The sequence below is a fragment of the Anopheles coluzzii genome, chromosome 2 (genome assembly GCF_943734685.1).
Source record: "Anopheles coluzzii chromosome 2, AcolN3, whole genome shotgun sequence".
Classification (NCBI taxonomy): domain Eukaryota; kingdom Metazoa; phylum Arthropoda; class Insecta; order Diptera; family Culicidae; genus Anopheles; species Anopheles coluzzii.
In genome coordinates, this window is record NC_064670.1 from 43,816,805 (window position 1) to 43,839,537 (window position 22,733).

Consider the following 22,733-nt stretch of genomic DNA (forward strand, 5'->3'; position numbering starts at 1 on the left):
CGTTTAGTTGGTCAGCAATGTTGGTTTTGCTTCCTAAGAATACTTTTGTTTGCTTTTGTTATTTTGTGTTTTCATGTAGTCAACTCGTCTAATGGCCAACGATGCCTGCACTCTGGCTAGTTGCTTGAGAATAGATTTATGATAAATTTGAGCGATTATCCTGTGCCACATGGCATTAGGCACCCAATGAAACGATTCCACCTCAGCTAGGATTAAGCAAACTAGCGCATCATTTATTTTGAATCGTAGGACGGTTACAACCACAGTATATTGATGTTGTACAGAAATATGTAGGGGAAGGCAGGTAAAGACGGACAGTGCGTGTAAGATGGACTCTTCTCATAAATACACGATAAAAGTAATTATTGAATAATTCAACAAAATAGCATTCAAACTGAAGCTATGCCAACATGTTTGAAAACATGCGTTATGCTATTACTCGCTCGACGATGATGAGGGGCCTCACGAAGCCCAACATTTTGCCATGACTTGAACCACTTCAATAAACAAAAAGAAGAGGAATTGATTTCATATCCTTGAGGAATAGATAAGAGATTCTATGGAATTACAAAGATCAAAAAGTTGAATTTTTACATGGTGGAAACAATGGTCAAGCCATTGTTAACAAGTCCATCAAACAAGCTGGGGTCGCGGACTTTCCGCAGAGTAATTTCCTAAACGGACGGAAAACAATGCTTCTATAATCTGGAACAACGGAAGCTGTTAGTTCTCGATTTTTCAATAATGCTTATATTCTATATTCTACGATATGTTCTACGGCTCTAAAAATTCTTAAATTCACGGCTGAATGAACAGTCTTTGCAAACAGCTAAACATGTTTTATGTTGGAGGAAGGACGTGGAAAGCAATGGGATATATACAAATACTGTAAAACTCATACCCTTCGTATTTATATATCCCAATATCTTTAACATTTTCCTTAACGTGTCCATCTTAACTACTTTCCTCTATCAGTTTTTTCACTATTTAGTTGTTGGTACATTATTTTATTATTCTTATTTTTTACAGAGTGTATACTTGAATCCAGTTTTTTGGCTTCTATTCGGAAATATAAAACATTATATTATCAAGTTATAAAACGAGTTTCAGAATTGAGAATTGAATCAAAACATGAGTTCTATGATGTGATATTTGAAATGTTTTATTATGTTTTTGGAAACGTAATTTTATTACAAAATTTCCTTGACACTTTACAAAAACAGCATACTGTCAATAACTCTATAGCTTAAAACAAACTTTGTATAACGAGACAATAAATTTCTGAAAATCCGGCAAACACACCATTGCTTCCACGACATTTGTTACAAAATGGTGGTAAATCTACAGGCGTACCGCGCGGGGCAATGCGTTCAACTCAGCACGTCATCATGTTTCGTTATCGCGTTACAATTTATCGAAAAATAAAAACCAATCCTCCCCGCCATGTGGCACCCAGCCGCGTGACATGTTCGGTTTGTACATAGCATCTATTGCGATTGCCACATGTATCGTTGAATGTGTGTGCTAACGATGCGTATCACATTTTGGCGTATTCAATCGGAGCCTCAATGGAATGAAATGTATGAATATTAATAATCCCCTTGACTCGCTTCGTTTTCACAACGCGACTTCATGCTGTGAACGAGGGGTGAGAAACAATGCGCCAGTGTCAGTTGTACATGGTGCCGGAGGATGTAAGCGGCAGTCTGTAATAGAATTTCGACCCTTGTTCGCTCGATAATGATACACCATTCTCTGCTCTTTCGCACAAAAAGGATGGCAATGGTAGGGTGGAAAACAGTAATGGCGGCATCAATTCGATAATAGAGGTGGTAGAAGGTATGTTTTCGTTTTTGGTTTGTCAGCAGTTATAAAAAAGCAGCAAAGATCATGCGCAAATCATGAGTCCGATGAAGTACGAATCAGCAGCTGGGGTAGTGTTTGGCTAAGCTGCAACTTGAAACAATACAAATTTAACTTCATATTATTGTAGTGTCTAGTGTTTAAGAAACTTTTTTTTGTAAATAGAATAATTTTTTACGTGAATGTATGTTTTTTTTTTAATTTTTTTATGGCAACCATTTCCCCCTGAAAAATATTTTAATACCCATTCAATCTCTTATATGTCAATAGCGCCATCTATTGGCAATGGAATGGCACTATACAATTTGAAAATGCAACAACTCAATTTTTTTACACTAATGTCATGAGTATGAAGAATACGAAAAATACGAATTTTCACTGGTTTCTCATTATTACTACACACTTTAATTGCGCTTGAATTGTGAGCTATGAAAACAGAGAATCAAGTAATTATCGAATATGGCGGTTGTCATTGGCCTATTCAACTACCAATTTCATTGGCCCTTCGTTAGACTGACCAGACGGTACGTATTTTACTGTATGAAAGTTCCGTTTCGGAAATTTACGGTCGTATCCTTAAAAACCCGAATTTGTACCGTTTCTCGATGTTCTGGGAATAAGAATTAAAATGTCAGAACTTTGTCGGAAATACCTACAAAACGGCATTAGAGTACATTGAGAAACAGAACAGTATCAACGACATAACAATCCAATAAACAGCTGTCCACATGCTTAATAAAATGCCAGATTTAGAGAACACTATTGTCCACCACTTGTTAATTGACCAAATATTAAATGAATCGATTGAACAAAGATGTGTTTTCCTATTCGGACATTGCTTAAGCATGTTTATTATTATTATTTTCTTTTTTCTTTGGCACAACAACCGCTGTCGGTCAAGGCCTGCCTGTACCACTACTTGTGGGCTTGGCTTTCCGTGACTTTATTGATCCCTTCATAGCAGGATAGTCAGTCCTACGTATGGCGGCACGGTCCATTTGGGACTTGAACCCATGACGAGCATGTTGTTAAGCCGTACGAGTTGACGACTGTACTACGAGACCGGCTCATATTTATTATACAGTTGTTTATTGGGCTGCAAAACTCTGTAAGTTATCTAAAAATGTTAAGGTTAAGGAAAATCGGTTGTATGATTGAAGGACGTTAATAAAAGATATTATTGTGAAGGGTATTAAGAATTGGAACAGTTCCTTTCATAGAACGTTGGGTGCACGTTTTTAAGGTAATGGTAATTATGTTACTAGAGTACCCTGAATTCAAGTACAGTGGTACCCTTCATAACGAGTATCCCTTATAAAGAGGTTTTCGCATAACGAGTAAAGCGAAATCAAATACCTCTCTTAACGAATAAAATTTTGCATAAAAATAACATTTCGCATAACGATCGATATGATATTGTGTTCCTGATACGTTTTTCGATGCCAATGTGAAATTAAAATCACGATCGGTTAGTTTTGAGCATTTCTTTAATTTTGATTGTCGCTTAGGAAAAATAGAGTATCGATACTAAACACCATTTCGTATAACGCTATTGTCAGCAGAAAACGTGCCATATGCAAAAGTCTGTGGTATAAGGACGAGTGTTACTTGCACGCTAATTATCTGGATATTACTTGTTCACGAAGGGGAGAGTTTCCCTTGCTAATTGCTGCCACTTGGAGTAGTTTCGCTTATGGAAATCTTTATAGTCGTCTAAGTTGTGCTGAAAAATATTTGCCATACATTTGTTTTAATTGTGATTGAATTGGGTTACCAAGCAAAAAACCGTGGCAGGAAAAATACTAAAACCTTTAGGGGCGCCACAAAAGTGGTCCCTAATTTTTTAAAGAGATACGCAACACGCTTTGCTAACTACATGCACCAGATGCACCAGATGGAACTCTGGTCGCTACAAACCTATTAAAAATCGTTCGAAAAAGTATTTTTAAAAGAAAACACTAAATATGTTCAAGAAAATGGATCAATTATAATGACAAAGAAATAGTTATCCAAAAATATATTCCAATTACTATAAATATGAAGACATATTTAATATTTTTAGATACGTATATATCCTTTTTTAGGCCGGTCTGGTAGTACAGTCGTCAACTCGTACGACTTAACAACCTGCTGGTCATGGGTTTCTAGCCCTAAATGGACCGTGCCCCCATACGTAAGGCAGACTATCCTGCTATGGTAATAAATAAATAACTGAAAGCCGAGCCCACTTTACTAGTGGTACAGGCAGGCCTTGACCGACAACGGTTGTTGTGCTAATGAAGAAGAAGAAGAAGAAGAAAAGATACGTCCTTTTTACCAGCACATTTTTAGTCCTTGAACAATTGTTTTACTTTTTATATAAATTATATATGGAAAAAGCCTCCCGCATTAGACGTTTGTTGCATAACGAGTGAGAATATGCCTTCTTGGAAAGACTTTTTCTTCTTTTTGTTACAACAACCGCTGTTGGTCGGGTTGTCTGCCTATACAGGCGGTCCCCGAGATACACGGTACCTCTTATACGCGGATTCGGAGATACGCGGTTTTCTAAATTTGACAATTCTTTGAGCAAATTGTACTGATTTGACACATCAATTTTAAATTGCCAAATAATTTCCGTTTTGATCGAATGTTAAAAACTATTTAAAATGGTTTAAAACTGTCATATTCAGTCAGAATCATATCAACTAATTCATAAAGTAACTATAACCTCCCCCTACTTGCAAAATTACACGACCATTACTGATATTTTAGCTGGAAACCACGAGATTCGACTTACGCGGAAATTCGAGATACGCGGTATTTTGTGGCCGTTTTCGGTCTCCATTAACCGTGTATCTCGGGGACCGCCTGTACTACTAGTGGGCTTCGAGTCAGTGACTTATTAATTATCTATAGCAGGATAGTCAGTACCATGCATGGGGACACGGTCCATTCGGGGCATGAACCCATGATGGGCATGTTGTTAAGTCGAACGATTTGATGATTGTACCACGAGACCGGCCCCTTCCTAAATGTAAAACTTTAGGGCCTTTTTGGCTTTTCATAAGACCTTTTTGGCTCGATCAGACGACTGAACAAGATGGTTGCCAACGCGCTGACAGTAGCACATTTTAAAATTTGAGGAACAGATCTGAGATCTAATTAGCAAGTGTTTATTACTATTGTGGCCCAACCTGATTACGCAGTTCTGTCCACCTGGGCGCGCCACTCACCGACAGCAGTCGACGGTTGTCGTATGATGTGTGCGGGAAAGGATGTGCGGGAGTTAAGAGGCAAATGAGGCCAATTTCTCAAAGTCTCTATAAAACAAAGAAAAAAAAAGTGCGTGAGTTCCCGGGTCACTGACCAGAGGAGCGGATAGGAGAATAAGGCAGCGACGGGAGAGAAAAAACACATTCGTGCGGTAGAGCTAGGCTAGGATGTACGGGCCCGTTTTACGCGATCCTTTGAGTTCGCTTGAGTTTGAGCGCGTATCTTATCATTTCCAACTTCTTTAGACTTTTGCCGTATGTAGCCTAGCCTTTGTGTCCGCCTAATACGCATTCTAATTATTTGTTTACGTTCTCCATTTTGGATTTTAAAGAAGCTGTATCTTATGGGGAGACGATCGTGCGTTGCGTCTATCTTGTTTCTACTCGCTAGAGATGGATTCATTTCCGGAATGGTTTAATTCTCCTATGCTAAAGTTTATTATAAACTAAATTCTGATTAAAATTTGAATAGCTGCATGAATGGTCTGAGTTTTTGTAAGTTAGTGTTTCTTCTTACTTGTTATTGTTTTATCCTTACCGGTTGCGTTATTATTTTTCTAGACTAAATCCTAACTGTTTGCTAAGGTTTCACGATTGAAAAGGTTTCACGATTTTTGCGGTTTGCTTGTTAAAGAAAATCGGTTTGAATTTAAATTTGAAATTTAATCTCACGTTGGCGTTTAAAGATTTAAAAAATGTTCGTCAAAATAATTGATTACAGTTAAATCGTCGCGTTCTCAAAAAATTACATCGAACTTAACGATTTACAATTTACAACAACGTTTCCAAAATAAAAAAAATGTATTAAAGGACTTTGTAACTTTATTGAAACAAAAAAAAAACAACTATCAACTGTGTGGATAAAAAACCATGAATGGTTACATGGTTTTTAATCCATTCAGTTGATAGTTGTTTTTTTTTTGTTTCAATAAAGTGACAAAGTGCTAAAATGAATCATCTTTTTTAAACGTAACGACCTACTATGAAGATTTTGTCGTTGTAATGCTTTTTAGTTGTACGCTCGATAGTAAGCTGACAGTTCAATCGAAAATCATGCGTTTGTATGGAAAAACGTGCCAACTAAAAAGCACAATTTTAATACTTGATAGGAGATTGAAGTTCAACCAGTGTATAGTGAGATTATGTGTATGAAAAAATTTTCTACCTTTTGTGTCTTCAACAATCGACATTGGCTTACAAACGGGATCATATAAAACATTTTCATTCCAGTATAACTGAACGAGCACGTGATTGTCGTTTGTCTATTTGAATTTGACAGTTAACTGAGGGGTAGGACAGTATAGTTTGGTGTTCCGTGGGGTTCAAAATGAACCAGCTAAAAAACATTTGTATTTATATTTTCCAGCAGTTTAATTTGTTACTAAATTTTTAAATGCTCAGTAACAGCGAGGATAGAGTGTGTTTTCAAATGCAAAAATCAACAAAAGTGTAAATTATTTGTGCACCTGGGGACTTGTAATTGAACGAATAACATTGGACAGCAAACGTCAAAACCATATTTCAACGAAACAAATGTCAAGCTCCCTTCGCTCGCTTTGACGAAACAATTGTTAAAACGTCCATAATGCATAAAATAGTTCGTAATGCTGCTAATGTTAGTCATCTCTAATAATTTGTGGCACCGCGCGTAAAACAGCATACTTTCCGCTTCCTAGGCGAGAGTGTTCGTGTGCACCCACAGCCACAGTAATCATCGCGTTCGTGTCGCGTTCGTTCCGCGAGTGCTGGTGCCAAACAAGAAGAAAGTAGATCAGCTCACCAACTCCAGCGAGCGCGTTACAGCACACATACAGCGCCGTCCCGAATTGCATTCTCCTCCAGCGACGGAAATTCTTCGCTTGGCTGGGGGCCACAGCACCATCCGTGATCCACGTGAAAAGCAACACTACTACCCCCCCCCCCCCCCCTGCACTGCCCCTCAGCCCTCCGCACTCCGGCACCGTGATCCGGGAGTGGCGGAATTGTCGGAAATGGTCGGTTCGGTGCAGTAAGGGAAACTGTGTCGGTGGCAAACGCATCAAGTGGTGTGTGCATCATGACGGTGGGTGCCTCCGAAGAAAGTGGCAATTGAAGGAAAGTGGATTGAGCGTTTGGTGCGGAAGCGTTTGCCAGGAGGTGTTACTGGTGTTGCACGCCATCGAGCCGTGCCAGGAGCGAAGAAAAGTGAGGAAAACGAGTCGCGTGCGCTCACATTCGTGTGCGTGAGTGAGTGTGTGTGTGTGTGTTTTGAATAGTAGTGAAAATAATAATAAGCGAAGGTGTGCGAAGAAGAAGAAGAGTTTGTTTTTAATGTAACAACGAAGTGCCACTACTGCCAGAGGCCAAATTAGAAAGGGAAGAGATAGAGTGAAGTCCGTACGTTGTGTTGTTGGTCCGGGGTGGCTCGCTTGTGTGTTTTGCTTGCTCTCCTTGCGACTAAACCAGCACCCGGGCTGCTCAACGAATGCGGATGGTCCTCGCTTCGCCATCCTCAAGCGCATCCGGTCGTTTGCCTCAGCACGGCACCGCACTGCCACGGGCCAGCGACGACGAACGGTGGCACCCGAGGAGCAGCAGCATGAAATGAATCGACAGCAATGGGCTCGCAAACGTTAAAAATCCTGCGGCAGGGTGTGCTGGCCAGCTTGACCGGCGGCTGGTACTATGACGTGCATCAGAATGTCTTCTGCAATGCCGTCCATCTGTACATTTGGCTGTTTTTGTTGTTTCTTCCGTTCATCATTTATATGGTAAGTGTGTGGCAGTGGTAACGGAGGGTGGGAGTGCTATCCATTAGTTGTATGATTCATCGACACCGACGTTTTTCTGAGTCAGCTATTCGCAGCGGAAAACAAAACAAACTCAGCAGGATCAGTATCTTTCATGGACGATTCGGTTGATAAACAATACGACAACAGGAGCATATCAGCAACACCCCATAGTGAACAATCATGACCAGGCAAGAGGCAGAATTATTTCACAACACGCATAAATGTCTGCTCCCGAAAAGGAATATCAATTTCAACAAGACGGCGACAGACGGCCCCGGTTATTGGTAGCACCGTTGACCTAATTAATCCACATGGTCGAGCGTGAAGCGATGGTTCCGTGTGTAGCCGAGAACGGATTACAGAACACTTTCTCGATACGCATCCGATACACACACCCAGTGTCGCGTCAGTAAGGAAAGGGCACGCTAGAAGTAGGTGCACTGTTTTCGCAACATGCATCAACAACGACAGCAACGACACACTGCGCCACCCTCTATAATGCTCACGTAATCCTAACCTCCCCCTCGGATCGGATGGTGGTGGGACGGTAGGTACCGTACCGTACGCGAGCAATGCAGGGAGGCATGAGACAAAGCCCTCAGCCGTTGTTTTGCTGTCGATTGATTCAAGTAGATCTCTCTGTCTTACCGTGCACGCAGCGGCGCGGTGTGCTGCTGCTTGTTTTTTTGTATGCTCAGCCCCAAGCGGCCTTTATCCGGGCCCGTGCTGTGCGATGGCAAACGCTATTACACTCTTGACCATGGCCTTGTTTCATAATAATGTTTTAGAGACGCGCGCGCGAATCGCACGAATCATCATCCCGTGAGTGAGGTGATAAGCAAGGGTCGTGGCGGGCACGTGTCTAGCGGGAGGGTAGCTCTTTGCATACTTTCTTCTCGCGTGTAGGAGGTTAGTAAGAGCGCCAGCGAAGATCATTCAAAGGCAAAGGTCATTTGCGAATCGTTTACGGCATGGCCGATGATGATGGTACGGGCCACTCAAACCTTAATGTATATTATTTTACGAACCACCGAGCGCTTGCCGGCCTTGCCCAGAATGGAGAGAATATCTGTAGCTGAAATCGTCTTGCACTAGTTTCACTTGCCCGACGCGTTTGTTGCTAAATCCATTGCCCTAACGTGCGCCAACAGCGGCTGGCCCTTGACAGTCGTGTGACTTTCCCACTGGCTCGGGCTTTGCGTTGCTTACTGCTGCGCCGTCTGCCTAATGCCGTTACCCGGGCGCACGAATTTACCGCACCGAATAACAGCAGTTTCTAATAGTTTTTAATTCGCCTCTCGAGCATTTCGTTTAATTTTTGTCTTTCCCAATTTCCTCCGCCGAAGCTTGAGCGCGCGTGTGTCACTGACTCCGGCATGGCAATGGGGGAAAAACTAGTCCTAATTTATTAGCGAGCCGCCACAAAGACACAAACACACACGCGCACACTGAAAGGCCGGTGTAACCTGTCTAACATCTATCTTCTGTGGCTCCGACCAGTTTTCCGGTAGTTGGGGGTTGGTGGGCGAGCCTTTCATTTGCCGTGCCACGGTGCATTTCATTGGAGGAGGAGGAGGAGGAGGAGGGCGAGCAAGAAGGTGAAGGATGCCCACTACGAACGACTACGGCCGACAGAGTCGTTCGGACCTGTTCGCACTTTCATTTCTTGTGCGAATAGTGGTGTTGGTTAAGGCATGTTCTCTAGCAAGCGAGGGGGAGAGAGGGTGCACGTTGGAGACATTCATTGTGCGGTGTAATGCCGAGTGGCCGAAGTATGGCGCTAACATCCTTGTTATTTGTTGGATGTGTGTGGCACCGTTACGGACGAACGTTTTTTTTTTGTTTGGTGGAGTGAAAAAGAGACCAATACTACCACCAGCTTTTAGGGTTTAGTAGCTCCAAAATCCATTCTTTGGCTGGTCATGTACTGGTGCGGATAATGTATTGTTCCTTTACAATGTAACAAACAGCCTGTTTTAGAAGGCGGCAAGAAAGGCAAAATAATTAGTTCTACATCCAAAACCTTCCAAAACATTATTCATTGCGTCAACAAAGTGACGTAGAATGCTGGAGAACCTGCTGTCAAACTTAGGCTACACATGTTTGTCACCCATTTTGGCACAGATCTTGGCAATGGTGTGTTCTTGTGACCTTTTGCCTGTCAATGCATGAGTCATACTTTCCTTAGATTGTCTGTGTAGATCCGTGGCGGCCGATGATGGGCGAAGAAAGCAAAGGAGAAGAACGAGAGATAAGCATTGACGCCAGTGCCCAATGTGTTGTGTGTTGACCGTGCAATGGTTCGGTCCCGGGCTGGACTTGATCCAACAAGCATCAACGGCAGGACGAATATTTAATTGACATTCTGATGAGCGCACCATTGTTGTAAGCGTTGATAATAATCCCACAGATACACACATGGACATGGACACGTACACACCCACACACATAGTCTTTCATCACGTGCAGCTAAACGGTTGGGGTTCTATTTTGGGCAGAGGTTTTTAAGGGTTTTGTTTTTATCGGACAAAAACACTCAATAATCATCCCCATGCCAATTTGCTAACGTTTGTTTGTTTTCGTTTGCTTCACGCTTATTCCAGTACTTCCCGACCACCGTAGCGGTGTGGAGCGTTTACTGCGTGCTGATCGCGATCATCATCACGTTCTTCAAGATGGTGAACGTGGCGCTGCACCGCATGTACGACCGGGCACGTACACTGTCCGAGACGAACCTGAAGAAGCCCGGAAGCGCGAGCTCGAAAGTGCCGCGCGAAGCGGGCGCCGGCATCGGTATCGGCGGCTCGGGCGACGACGAGCCCGGCATCGAGATGCAAATCCTCGGCACGGGGGAGGTGGCCGGCAGCACGCCGCCGGCGAACGTGTCGTCGCGCACGTCGGTGGAGCACCACAGTGACGAGAACAGCTATGCCAACAGTGCGATCTCGATCGACTACCAGGAGCAGGTGACGAGCACGATCGATCTGAAGGTGGACGTGCATCGGAAGAACAGCTCCGAGTCGAGCGACAGCGGCCTGAGCGGCGGCGGCGGAGCGGCTGGCAGTGGGCCCACGGGTGCCGGCACCGGTGGCGTGGCCGGCGGCGCAACCGGTGGCGGTCTGGTCGGAGCGGTCGTGCCGTCGGCCGCCTGCAGCGATGCCTGCTTTCGTAGCGACCGCATTGCGGAGGCGAACAACGAGACGCCGTTCGGTGCGCCGGTCGTCCGGTACGGCGGGCCGGTGAAAACGCACACGGCGGAAGTGTGCAGCACGGGCACGCACAAGCGTTCGCTTTCCACGCCCAGCCAGGACCGGTTTTCCGAGCTGGTGCTCGAGACGGTGATGCGCGAGATGACGCGCGAGTTCGGCGATTTGCCGCTGGCCGCCAACGGTGCTACCGGCGCTGGCGGTGGCGGCAACGGGAAGAGCGGCGAGGCTGTGACGGGCTCGCGGCTGCTGGGCGCGCAGTCAAACGCCTCCCTGCGGCGGCATCAGTACAAGTCGAAGCGGAAACAGCGCTTCATGAACAGTCAGCTGCAGCGCCAAATATCGCTCGATTCGGAAAAGCTGAACGGTAGCAACGTGTTTGCGGACGAGCTGGCCGGATGCGATCAGGGCAAGTTGGGTGGTGAGATGCTCGATGGTGGGGCGCGCAATCGGCGACGGGCGACGGGCGGCGCCGGCAGCAGCAGTACGGATGCGGGCGGGGTCGGCCCCGAGGGAGGGTTGCAGCTGCAGCGGCACCTTAGCTCGGACGATCAGAACAACAAATCGGTCGGCTCGTTGTTCCACCATCAGCTGCACCATCACCACCACCACCATCACCATCACATGCTGGCGCTGCAGAATCTCGACCCCGATCTGTACATGGATCACAACTACACGAAATCGGCGGTCCAGCTGGCGATAGCGGACACGGGCAGCGGGAACGATGCGTCCGGCAAGATCACGTACCTGCTGCACCAGACCACCCCGATCCGGCGGGACTCGAGCAGCACCATGTCGGCGCTGCAGCTGCCGACGATCGCGAGCAGCAGCAGCGGTCCGGTCGGCGCATCCAGCGTCGGTGGAGGCGTGTCGGGGGACGGTGTCAGTACGGCGGGCCTGGGGGCGGGCGGTGATCGGGCTGTCAGCAGGGGCGGCAACAATGCGTCCGGCAAGCGGCGCAGACACTCGAACACGGCCGCCAACACGGCCGGCGGTAATGGCGCGGGCAGACCTCTGCCCCGGTCGCTGACGTCGGTCCGGCGGATTAAGAGTGCCGCGCTGGAAACGTGCAGCCCCGCCTCGATACCCAACCTGACGCCGACGCACCCGAACAGCGTGGAGGTGATCGGTGGGCAGACGCTGCGCAACCCGCGCCACACGGTGCTGCCGCCGCCCAGCAAGTGCTTATCGCGCAATCCGTACCTGAACTTGTTTACGAAATCGAACGAAGGAAGCAGTGGAACCGGGCTGGTGGACGTGTGCGGCGGCGGTGGCGTGGCGGGAGGGTCGTCCAGCTTCGCGGGCGCTGGTTGTGATAGTGCGGCTGCCTTCGAATCGGTGCTACCCGGTGCAACGAATGCCGGTAGCGACCCGGTCTATCCGATCGCGGAACAGTCGGACGAAAGTACGCCGGTAAAGAGTGCGGTCGGGACGGGCAGGGTGATGGCGCGGGACGAAAGTACGCCTCCAGTGCAACGGTTCGATCTGCACTCCGACTCCGAGGATGGGCTGGAGGATGACGACGAGGACGAGGAGGACGAAGGGGACGGCGAGGAAGAGGAGGACGACGAAGATGATGATGTAGATGAGGAGGAGGAGAACATGGAGCAGGAGGCGCCGGGTCGGGAAGAGCGATCGCGGCAGGAAGGAGAGGAGCTGCGGGGGGAGAGCTATTATGCCGCGGAAGAACTGAAGAAACCCGACAGGATAGGTGATAGTGAAGAGGATCTCACACTGCACGACCAGCTACGACGATTGCACCACCAACAGCAGCAGCAGCAGCAGCTACAACCAAGGATGTCCGAGGGGGTGGACGATTCGCTGGAAGACGCGGCTGGCGTTGAATCGGACATGGAGCATCCGGACAGTGGGCCACAGTCGACCGATTCCGATACGGAAACGAATGCCGGCTCGCGTTCGCCGCTGCTAGAGCCGCGAACGCATCGAACCAACTCCGAGCAGCAGGTAGGGGCGGCCACCATTGTGGAGGCGAAAAATGCGGCCTGCTGCGCCATAGTGCCTCCGAAGCTGATTGGCAGCGAAGTGAAGAAGACGTCCTCGAGTCCAACGATCAGCTGCAGCGACAGTAGCGCCCTGCACCTGCACCATCACCACATGCTGCGTTCGCCGATGAAGGCGTTCGAGGAGACGGGCTGCCTGTCGTCGAGCGACTGGGAGCAGGCCAGCGCAAGCTCCAAAGATCTGCTCATCGCGAAGGACGGTGCGGTGGCGAAGGAGGGACACGGTGCGAGTGGAGCACTGAAGAAGGCTGTGGCGACTAGTGAATCCGACCCGCAAATTCCTGGCTCGAGTGGTGCAGCTAGCAAGACGAAAACGAACGAGGAAGCGACCGCCGGCTGCTCGGCTGTTACGGACACAGCAAACGGCTCCACCCTGTCGGTCGCCCAACTGCAGCAGCAGCAGCAGCCGCGCAACTTGGGTGCGATACCGAAAACATCTCCACCCGGCCGCAGTGCCAGCGTGCGGCGGTTGAGCGTGGAGGAAAACTATCCCAGCACGAGTAGCAAGATCTACAATCGGTCCCTTTCCCAGCGACTGCTCGCCGAGCGCATACCGGAAAACTCCACTGCCGCGCCGCTAATCACGTTTCTCAACTACCGGTCCGATGTGCCAATCCCGCCGATCTATCTGCCCGGGAACAGTGCGCTGTCGGAGCAGCAGACGGCTAGCTTTACCTTTCGTCGACCGGCACCACTGCCCGCGCGTCCCTACCGTCAGCTGAACTGCCGCTTGCGCATGCTTAAATCGGATGGTGGCAGTGAGGGCGGCGCCGGCTCGTCGTCGCTCGCTCAGCCGGGTGTATCCTCTTCCGCTGGAGCGGCAGCATCGAGCGCCGGCACAGCCGCTGCCGCTGGAGAGTATTGGCGGGACGATGATAATAACAACTGCAACTACTGCCTGGACGCACTGGAAAGTCCGCAGACGCGGTTACAATCCCTGGCCACGGCCGGTGCTGCTGCCGGTGGTGGTAGCTTTGCTGGCTATCCTGCCGGCGCACGCAGCATCTGTCACGATGCGCTGATGCCGGGAACCGTCGGAGAGGTGCCTTTGAATTTCTACGTCACGGACGATTCCGATCGGTGGTTGCGCTGCGCGGCCAACGTGCTAAAGGAACGGTTCGGTGCGTTCAACCATCATCTGCACTCACACCACCACCTGCACCACCACCATCATCACCATCGGACGATCAGCATTAGCGGTCCGTCGACGAGCGGCACATCGGGCGTGATCGGCGGGCTGGGCAGTGGCGGTGTTGGCGGCAGCAGCGGTTTGGCATCGGGCGGCCCAACGGGCGGCACGATCTCGTCCACGGGCGATGACTTCAACACGGCGTCCATCAATTCGGGCAGCGGCATCGCGGACAAAACGATCGTCGCCTCGACCGATTGCAGTCTGTCGCGGGCGCAAAGCACGATCGACGTGGTGCCCCACTCGATGTTTGGCGAATCGGGACCGAAGGTGCGCCCGAAGCGGTACTACAAGCTGTCGCTGCGGTTTCTGTGCTTCCGGGAGCACCTGAACATATCGATGAACCGGCTGCAGCTGCTGGCGCTGTTCGATCGCGACACGAGCTGGGTGCAGGTGGTGCTGGCGATCGCGCTCTGCACGCTGGTCTCGCTGCTCGGCTCGCTGGTGCTGTTTCAGAAGTTTTACGAAGATCTGTACGCGTTCATCTTTTGCTTCGTGATTGCGGGGAGCCAGTACTCGCTGCTCAAGAGTGTGCAGCCGGATGCGGCGTCCCCGATTCATGGCTTCAACAAAACCGTCACCTACTCGCGGCCGATCTACTTCTGCCTGTGCTGTGGGCTGCTGCTGGGTATTCACCAGCTGCTGCGCGAGTATCAGCTCGACATGGGGCGCGACACGGTGTCGATCGTGCTGTTCGGCTCGCCGATCTCGATCGTAGCGTTTCTGCAGTCGGCTCAAACCGTACTGAAGTATGTGATACTGTTCTTTCCGCTGCTGTTCTGTCTGGGCCTGTTTCCGCAGATCAACACCTTCACCATGTACTTCCTGGAGCAGGTCGACATGCATCTGTTCGGGAGCAATGCGTCCTGCAGCCTGCTGGCGTCCTTTCTGTCGGTGGTGCGATCGATCGTCGCTTGCACGCTGCTGTTTGGGCTCGTGTACGGCGCACTGTCCGAAACGGGAACGCAGCACGTGCTGTTCTCCATGTACTGCGCGTTTCTGGTGACGGTGTCGTACCATCTGTCGCGCTGCGCCAGCGACTACACCTACATCTGGGCAGTGATCAAGTCGAGCCTGCTGACGCACTCCGACTACGATGATGCGTCGAGCAAGGAGGATTCGAAAATATCGTCCGACTCGGGTGACGACGGCAAGGAGGATGGGCAGCGCCATTCGAGCGGTGACGGTGGGGCCGGCGGTTCGGCCCGCTCCACCGACGAGATGAACCGGGACTTCGACGAGGAGGCGGGACGGGACGCAGTCGCCAAGGAGCTGGACGATCCGCTGCCCCGCAAGCTGCAGGATACGGTGACGGCTCGCCTCAAGAACGATGCGGTCGTGTGCGTGGTGCTATCGGTGGCCATGTTCAGCCTGCACTGCAGCACCGTGTTTACCGTGCTGCAGCCCGAAATCAATCACGTGCTGCACTCCGGTGCCTGCATTCTTGGCTTCCTGATGCATTACATCGTCCCACAGCTGCGCAAACACCTGCCCTGGCTGTGCATTGCGAAGCCGATCCTGAAGCCGGAAGAGTTTGGCCTGTTCGAGGTGCACAAGCTGTCGAAGATAATGTGGTTCGAGACGATGTACGTGGTGCTGTGCTTCTTCGAGCGTAACATCCTTTACCCGCTGATCTTCATCAGCGCACTGACCGCCGACTGCGGACAGATTGCGGACAAGTTTGGTCTCACGTTCGGTTCGATCCTGATCGTAATGTGCAGCTTGAAATGTAAGTTTATGAAGACGCTCACGAGGAGGAGTTATTCAAAAATGTATTTATTGTATTACAGGCGTTCGAAATGCGTACTCCGACACTGGCAGCCAGTACGTTATACTCATCTTTACGGTGCTCTTCTTTCGATCGGACTACAAAATGTCGAGTGAAACGTTTCTTTTGGACTATTTCCTCATTTCGATCCTCTATCGCAAGATTGCAGAATTCTTGCTAAAGGTAAAGATTATCACTAATATCCCTCTCAATTGGCTCAATTTTTAATTAACGTTGTGTGTACGTTGTTCTCGGATGGTTTCAGCTACAATTTGTGGTAACATACATCGCACCGTGGCAAATAACGTGGGGCTCCGCGTTCCACGCCTTTGCCCAACCGTTCAGCGTACCGCACTCGGCGATGCTGTTTCTGCAGACGGCGATCAGTGCAATCCTGTCAACACCTCTCAATCCATTCCTTGGTAAGAAGCGTGTCATCTAGCCCTTTTTTCCCATTAGCCCTAACATTTGATTCCTCTTCTCTTTTCTTATAGGAAGTGCCATATTTCTCACCTCGTACGTACGCCCGATTAAGTTCTGGGAGCGTGACTACAACACACGGCGCATCGATCACTCGAACACCCGGCTGAGTTCGCAGCTCGAGCGCGACCTCGGTGCGGATGATAATAATCTGAACAGCATATTCTACGAGCACCTGACGCGATCGCTGCAGCATTCCCTGTGCGGCGATCTGCTAATGGGTCGCTGGGGAAACGTCAGCCAGGGAGATTGCTTCGGTAAGAGACGAGCTGCGGGAGATTGCCATTGCGTGCGCAGTGTTTGCTGATTGTGCTTTTCTCTTTCCCTAGTGCTTGCCTCTGATTATTTAAACTGCCTTGTACACATCATCGAACTCGGCAACGGGCTGTGTACGTTTCAAATGCGTGGCCTCGAATTTCGAGGCACCTACTGTCAGCAGCGCGAAGTCGAAGCAATCTCCGAAGAGGTGGAAGATAATATCGGTAGGTAGACGGTTTGGCGCTGGCGCAGGCGCTTTCTTTAAAACGGCGGAATCTAACACACTGCGTTTAACCATTTAACAGGATGCTGTTGCTGTACGATCGGCCATTTGCCGCGTATGTTAAGTGCCAATGCAATGTTCACGACGCGCTGGTTAGCCTGGCAAGTGATGGCCTCCAAGTACGTGCTGGAGGGCTACTCAATCTCAGATAACTCGGCCACTGCCACCATGCAGGTGTTTGAGTTCCGTAAGGTGCTCATTTCGTATTACGTAAAGGTAAGTCGGGGACACTAAAGTTCCGACAGGCTGTTTGCGCAGTGTCTTACTTGTTCGTTGTCCTATCCAGAGCATCATCTACTACACACTCCGATCGCCAAAGCTGATGAGCTGGCTGCAGTCGCAAGCGATAGAGGAAGCGCTCGAACACACCACCGACCGGCAGTTTGTGGATTTGGACCCAGTGTTCAACATCAACCTGGACGACGACTACGACTCGCGGGCTGCCGGCATTACGCGTAGCAGCTTCTGGTGTATTTACGGCGACTGGATACAGTTTTGCAGCGACAAAAAGCGCCAGCAGCTTCAGGCGGCCCTGAACGAGCGAACACCAAGGAAAACTACCGGAGCAGCAGCGGCTACTGCTACCACTGCTGCTCCAACAACCGCCACACCTGGCGATAGTGGAGCTGGGAACTGTTTCGTTTCGTCCTCATCGAATGCAAATGTTATGAAAGCAGATAGTGCCAGCGGTGCGACAAAGGACGGGAAAGGATCGACGGGTTGTGCTGTCGGCACGAACACCGGATCGACGGTACTGGATGGCTGGATGGAAGCAGGATCGGCAGACAACAAGGCAGAATGTGGCGAATCTAGTGGAACAAATGGGAATACTGTACCAGCGGGCACGTCCTCGACCGGAGCATCGGCCGGATCGCAAGCGAATGGTGCGGGATCAACGAACAATGCATCGAATGGGTCTGCCAATGGGACGTCGTTTTTCAAATCGGTACGTAAGGCATCCGATGAAACCGAAACACACTGATGGTAGGGCTTTTAAATTAACACATATAGTTTATTCCCTTTTACAGAACCGTGACTCCCTGGTGACCTCGTTGTGTATGTCTTTGGCGCTGTTGGCGCGGCGCACTCTTGCCACCGCCAGCCACAGTTCCTCGTGCGGCGTAGAGTTCTTTCTGCACGGGTTGCACGCGCTGTTCAAAGGCGACTTTCGTATCACCTGCCCGAGGGATGAGTGGGTGTTTGCGGACATGGAGCTGCTGCACGGTGTGGTTGCGCCGGCAGTGCGAATGTCGCTGAAGCTTCACCAGGACCACTTTCTCTGCCCGGACGAGTACGACGATTACAGCAACCTGTACAATGCGATCGACTTCCACACGAAGGAGCTGGTGATTTCGCACGAAGCCGATCCGCTGTGGCGCAATGCGGTGTTGCGCGGGACGCCCAACTTGCTCGCCTTGCGTCACGTCATGGACGACGGGTCGGACGAATATCGCGTCATCCGGCTGACGAAGCGATTTCTTACCTTCCGGGTGATCAAGCTGAATCGCGAGTGTGTGCGTGGCCTGTGGGCTGGGCAGCAGCAGGAGCTGATCTATCTGCGCAATCGCAATCCCGAGCGGGGCAGCATACAGAACGCAAAGCAGGCGCTGCGGAACATCATCAACTCGTCGTGCGATCAGCCCATCGGCTATCCGATCTACGTGTCGCCGCTTACGACCTCCTATGCCGAAACAAACGCACAGCTCTGCCGAATAATCGGTGGCGAGATAACGCTGGAGAAAATTCAGTCCATGCTGATCCGCACCTGGAAGCGCATACGCCAGCGATGCCGGGAAGGGTGCAGCAGCGGCAGTGCCATCATCGAGGGCGAAATGACGGAAATGCAGGGCGTGTACTGCAACACACCGACGCCGAACAACACGCTGTCGGGCACAGCGGGCACGCTCTCGTACGGCAGCCAGAACATGTCGATCTCGGGCGCAGCGGCGACTCGCGGCAGTATGGCGAGCATTAACAAACCGACCAGCTCCACGCTGCTGGCAGGATTTTTGATACGCGAGAGGGACGCCGAGCGGGAGGCAATGGCGATGGGGACGACGGGTGTGCGCGAACGGAGCACTATTGCCAAGCGGAACGTTGGCAGCACGAGCAAGGACCGCATCGATTGGGCCGCACTGCAGATAAACAAGCGCGACTCGTTCCGCGAGGTGCTGGCGGAAGCGGTCGCTGCAGCGGCCGGCGGTGCTAGTGGCAGCGGAAACGACAGCTCTGTCGGAGCCGACGATGAAAGCCAGAGCACTGCTGGCGGCAGTCCTAACTCGACGTTGAAGCAGCAGGGAAGCGTTGAATCCACGTCCGGTCTGGCTAGCGGGTACGTCCACAAAGCGAACGTTCCTTCGTCGATGCTTTCGGGTGGTGGATCGGGGTTTAGCGCGGCCCTAGCGAGCGGAGGTAATGGGGTCGCTGCCGGTAGTCGCATTCCCGGGGTGCCGGGAACGTTGACCTTTACCCTCTCACCACCGGACGATGCTCCGTACTCGCTGTTTGTGATGGCGGAGGCGCAGCCGGACGAACCAAAGACCAGTGTGCAGTGGATGCATTCGCCGCCAACAATCGGACTGAACAAGAAGGTGATCATCGTGGATGCATCCCAGGTAGGTAGTAGGATCTAATCGGAAGACCTCGGTCAGCTTCTTTAAGCTAGTGAATGTATAGATTAAAATTTCCAATTGGTTTTTTTCCCAGATATATGACTGCCTCGATCTGGGGCGTCGTATCGACGTGACTTGGCCGAATGAACAGTTTCGGTCGAGTGGAGGACGCTCGTCGTGGAAAGAATGGAGCCCACAGGAGGGTATGGTGGGAAACGTGGTACACTACTGGCAGCCGAACCATCCCGACCATCACTACCGATCAAACGTAAATCGCACCATCCTGCTAGTTAAGATCGGCGAACGGCATGTACCGATCGGTGAAAAGGGTATAAAGGAGTACAACACGATCGGCTTGGTTGCAGCGGAAACTCTCCCCACTACCGTGCAGGGTGATGAATCTAGCAGGAGTGGCGTCGCGCCAGGACGACAGCATTCCCTGGAGGCAGTTAGTGAGGATACAACATCTGCCATTGCCGTAGACTCATCGACGATTGTGTCCAGCGATCGTGCGTCAACCGAAGCGAATGACATGCAGTCCTCCCAACAGAGTGAAACACAGATAACTTCCACGACCGGCAATCTAGCGAGCCAGGGTGGCACTGAATCCGAACCAAAGGGTGTACCAGATAGCATGGAGGAGCCTGCCGAGTCGTCGGTGGACGCAGCGCAAACGAAATAGTACCCGACTGGGGGCCGCACACGAAAAGCATCTGTTGCATCTCGAAGCACTCGAAAGACATCACATACGTTAAATGTGTTGCTTTAATTAACTAAGGAGGTTTTTGCGTGAAGGTTGGTAAGTTGTAGAACGAACTACACTACGACTGTAAATAGCTATTTTCATCATCGCCTTATTCATGTTATAGTTTAATTGTAGCGAAGCGTGGTTTGTTGTACGTGTTCATTTTCTGTAGTTTTCGTTAGCATCTCTGGCATCAATTAGGGCATCAGCTTTTTCACTTGATTGCACTAAGCTGCTAGATATGCGTAACGTAAACTTCACGAAATGAAGCACGGTATGCGTTTAGGTACCAAACAGAGGGGCGTAACAGAGAGTGATAAGGTGCAAGCATGAAGAATTTGGTCAGCGTAATGATAGAGGGATTAGGTATTAGGGACAACGTTTCCTACCTACAAAGTAACACGTAACATATGCAAAAAACCAATATCGAGTGAGTCAAAATTGTATCAAACAATGTTCCACTGTTGTTGAACAGTTTACAGTATTCGTACGATTTAGCTTCAATTTGCTCCGTTGTGTTGTTTACTCTTTTTCTTTAATCTCAAAGATTCACAAGACAAGTCACTTGTTTTTAATGCAATATCAATGTTTTTTTTTTAATGTTTCTCTACATAACTGTTTCGTGTATCATGTTATCTGTTTTGCTTTTAACACTCAGCAATAGTTTAAAAACGAGATTGTGCTTCATCTGTTTTCATGTTATTGTACGCATCCTACAAACATATTCCATGCGTCCCCCGATAGTTGTTTTCACAAGTCCTTTAGGCTTCAGAACGTAATATTTTCCGCACTTTCTATTACACAAGCTCTACTTGCGTACAGAATTTTAAAACTGTTTTACTAGCTAGAAAAATAAAACAAAAGCCGGAGAGCGCAGGGAGCGTAGATCGTTGAGCTAGGCCACCTCCTATTCCCCCATCATCATCACCTTTAGCATGAAACCGATTGATCTGTTGCGTATGCGTGAGTTATGTAGCGAGAGCGTAAGCGAAATGCCCGCAGAAAATCGCAAAAAAAAAGAATGGAATCGAAGGAAACAAACGCGATGAAATGTGATAATTAACGTTTAAGTGAAAACAAAAAAAAATCATATATAGATATGGTGTAAAGTAGATAAAAGATTGAAAGGCTTGCCTCTAATGTTTGCTTTAGGAATGGTTTTAAGGATTGTAAAGAGAAAAAAAAAACATAGATAGGACCAGACATAGTTGAAGAAAAAAGTCATGCGAAGAATTAAAATAGAGAAATCATGGAACTAACCAACAATGCTATATTCGGCACTCGTTTACTCGTTATATCGAAAGTTCGTTAAATTATTATGTAGAGTTCAAGAAATGACGTTTGCAACCAAACAAAGCAGTAAGACAACACGATACGATTTCGCATTCCGCGGACGATACGAGTGGAGCAGGGACACAGAAAGGGAGGGGGGAGAGGGTGAGAGAGAGAGAGAAAGTAGAAAAACACGATCCTTGAAGGAGGAATTAAGACTTGAGCCGGAGGAAGGAAGCGGGAGGAAAACCTGTACATTCTCCAGCCGGACTACACTGAAGAATGCTTATACCTTACTTTACGATATCCGCGTTCGTTCGATGAATTGATGAAGATTATTTTTTAGAGTAGTTAGCCTAGTTAGTTAATTACTTTACACCGATCATCAGAGATACGACGAAGGTGGAGGCGGGTACGACGGTCACGGTAGTTTGTTATCAAGTATCACAGGAGAGCGGAGCACTGGAGTCCCCAGTCACCCAGAAGCGCCGTGGTTATAGAATCGAACGCCTAGAGAGGAGAGTTACTGCTGTTTTTACTACTGTCTACTAGAACATGTTGATTTGTTCCATACTATCTCGCTTGTGTAACGTTTGTATGTATATATCGGTTAAACTAGAAACGAAACGAATGGGGGCGGTAAACGGCGAATGGCGAGCGGAAGGTGCGCGAAGGCGCTAGATAATCGAGCAAGAGCACAGTTGCGCAAAGATACGTGAGCATGCCCTTACATCATTACACAGCTAACTATCGAGCAACTATGAATAGGGATCCAAACCAAACAAACAAAACAATTGAACGAACAATGGTGACGAACCGTGAGGAGCCTGAATCTTTGGCGAGAGGTGGCTAGTATTTTTTTTTCTGTTATCATATAATCAAACTCGCTCATGGACATCTTTGAACGGATTCACAAGTTATGCCTTTTTTAACAAAACAAGAATAAAAACCAGAAACTTTTCAAACGTACCGAATTAAAATGCGAATCTTGTCCGCGCGATTCACGGCCAC

At 49.1% G+C, this 22,733-nt stretch overlaps 1 protein-coding gene across 1 annotated transcript; it reads left to right on the top strand.

Annotated features, from left to right (window-relative positions):
• Positions 1 to 7,036: 7,036 nt before the first annotated feature.
• LOC120949481 (protein pecanex) lies at positions 7,037 to 22,691 on the top strand. Its single transcript, XM_040366805.2, has 10 exons — positions 7,037 to 7,867; positions 10,492 to 16,033; positions 16,095 to 16,255; positions 16,338 to 16,494; positions 16,567 to 16,809; positions 16,882 to 17,034; positions 17,116 to 17,309; positions 17,380 to 18,039; positions 18,122 to 19,708; positions 19,800 to 22,691. Exons 1-10 carry the CDS (start codon positions 7,715 to 7,717, stop codon positions 20,385 to 20,387), a joined length of 9,438 nt encoding a protein of 3,145 aa, XP_040222739.2. The 5' UTR covers positions 7,037 to 7,714; the 3' UTR covers positions 20,388 to 22,691.
• The last annotated feature ends 42 nt before the right edge of the window (positions 22,692 to 22,733 follow it).

Coding starts and splice junctions, on each gene's coding strand:
- LOC120949481 (XM_040366805.2), top strand. CDS start 7,715: ATGGGCTCGCAAACGTTAAAAATCCTGCGGCAGGGTGTGCTGGCCAGC. Junction 16,256..16,337: donor TTGCAGAATTCTTGCTAAAG/GTAAAGATTATC, acceptor GGATGGTTTCAG/CTACAATTTGTGGTAACATA. Junction 18,040..18,121: donor GGACGTCGTTTTTCAAATCG/GTACGTAAGGCA, acceptor TCCCTTTTACAG/AACCGTGACTCCCTGGTGAC.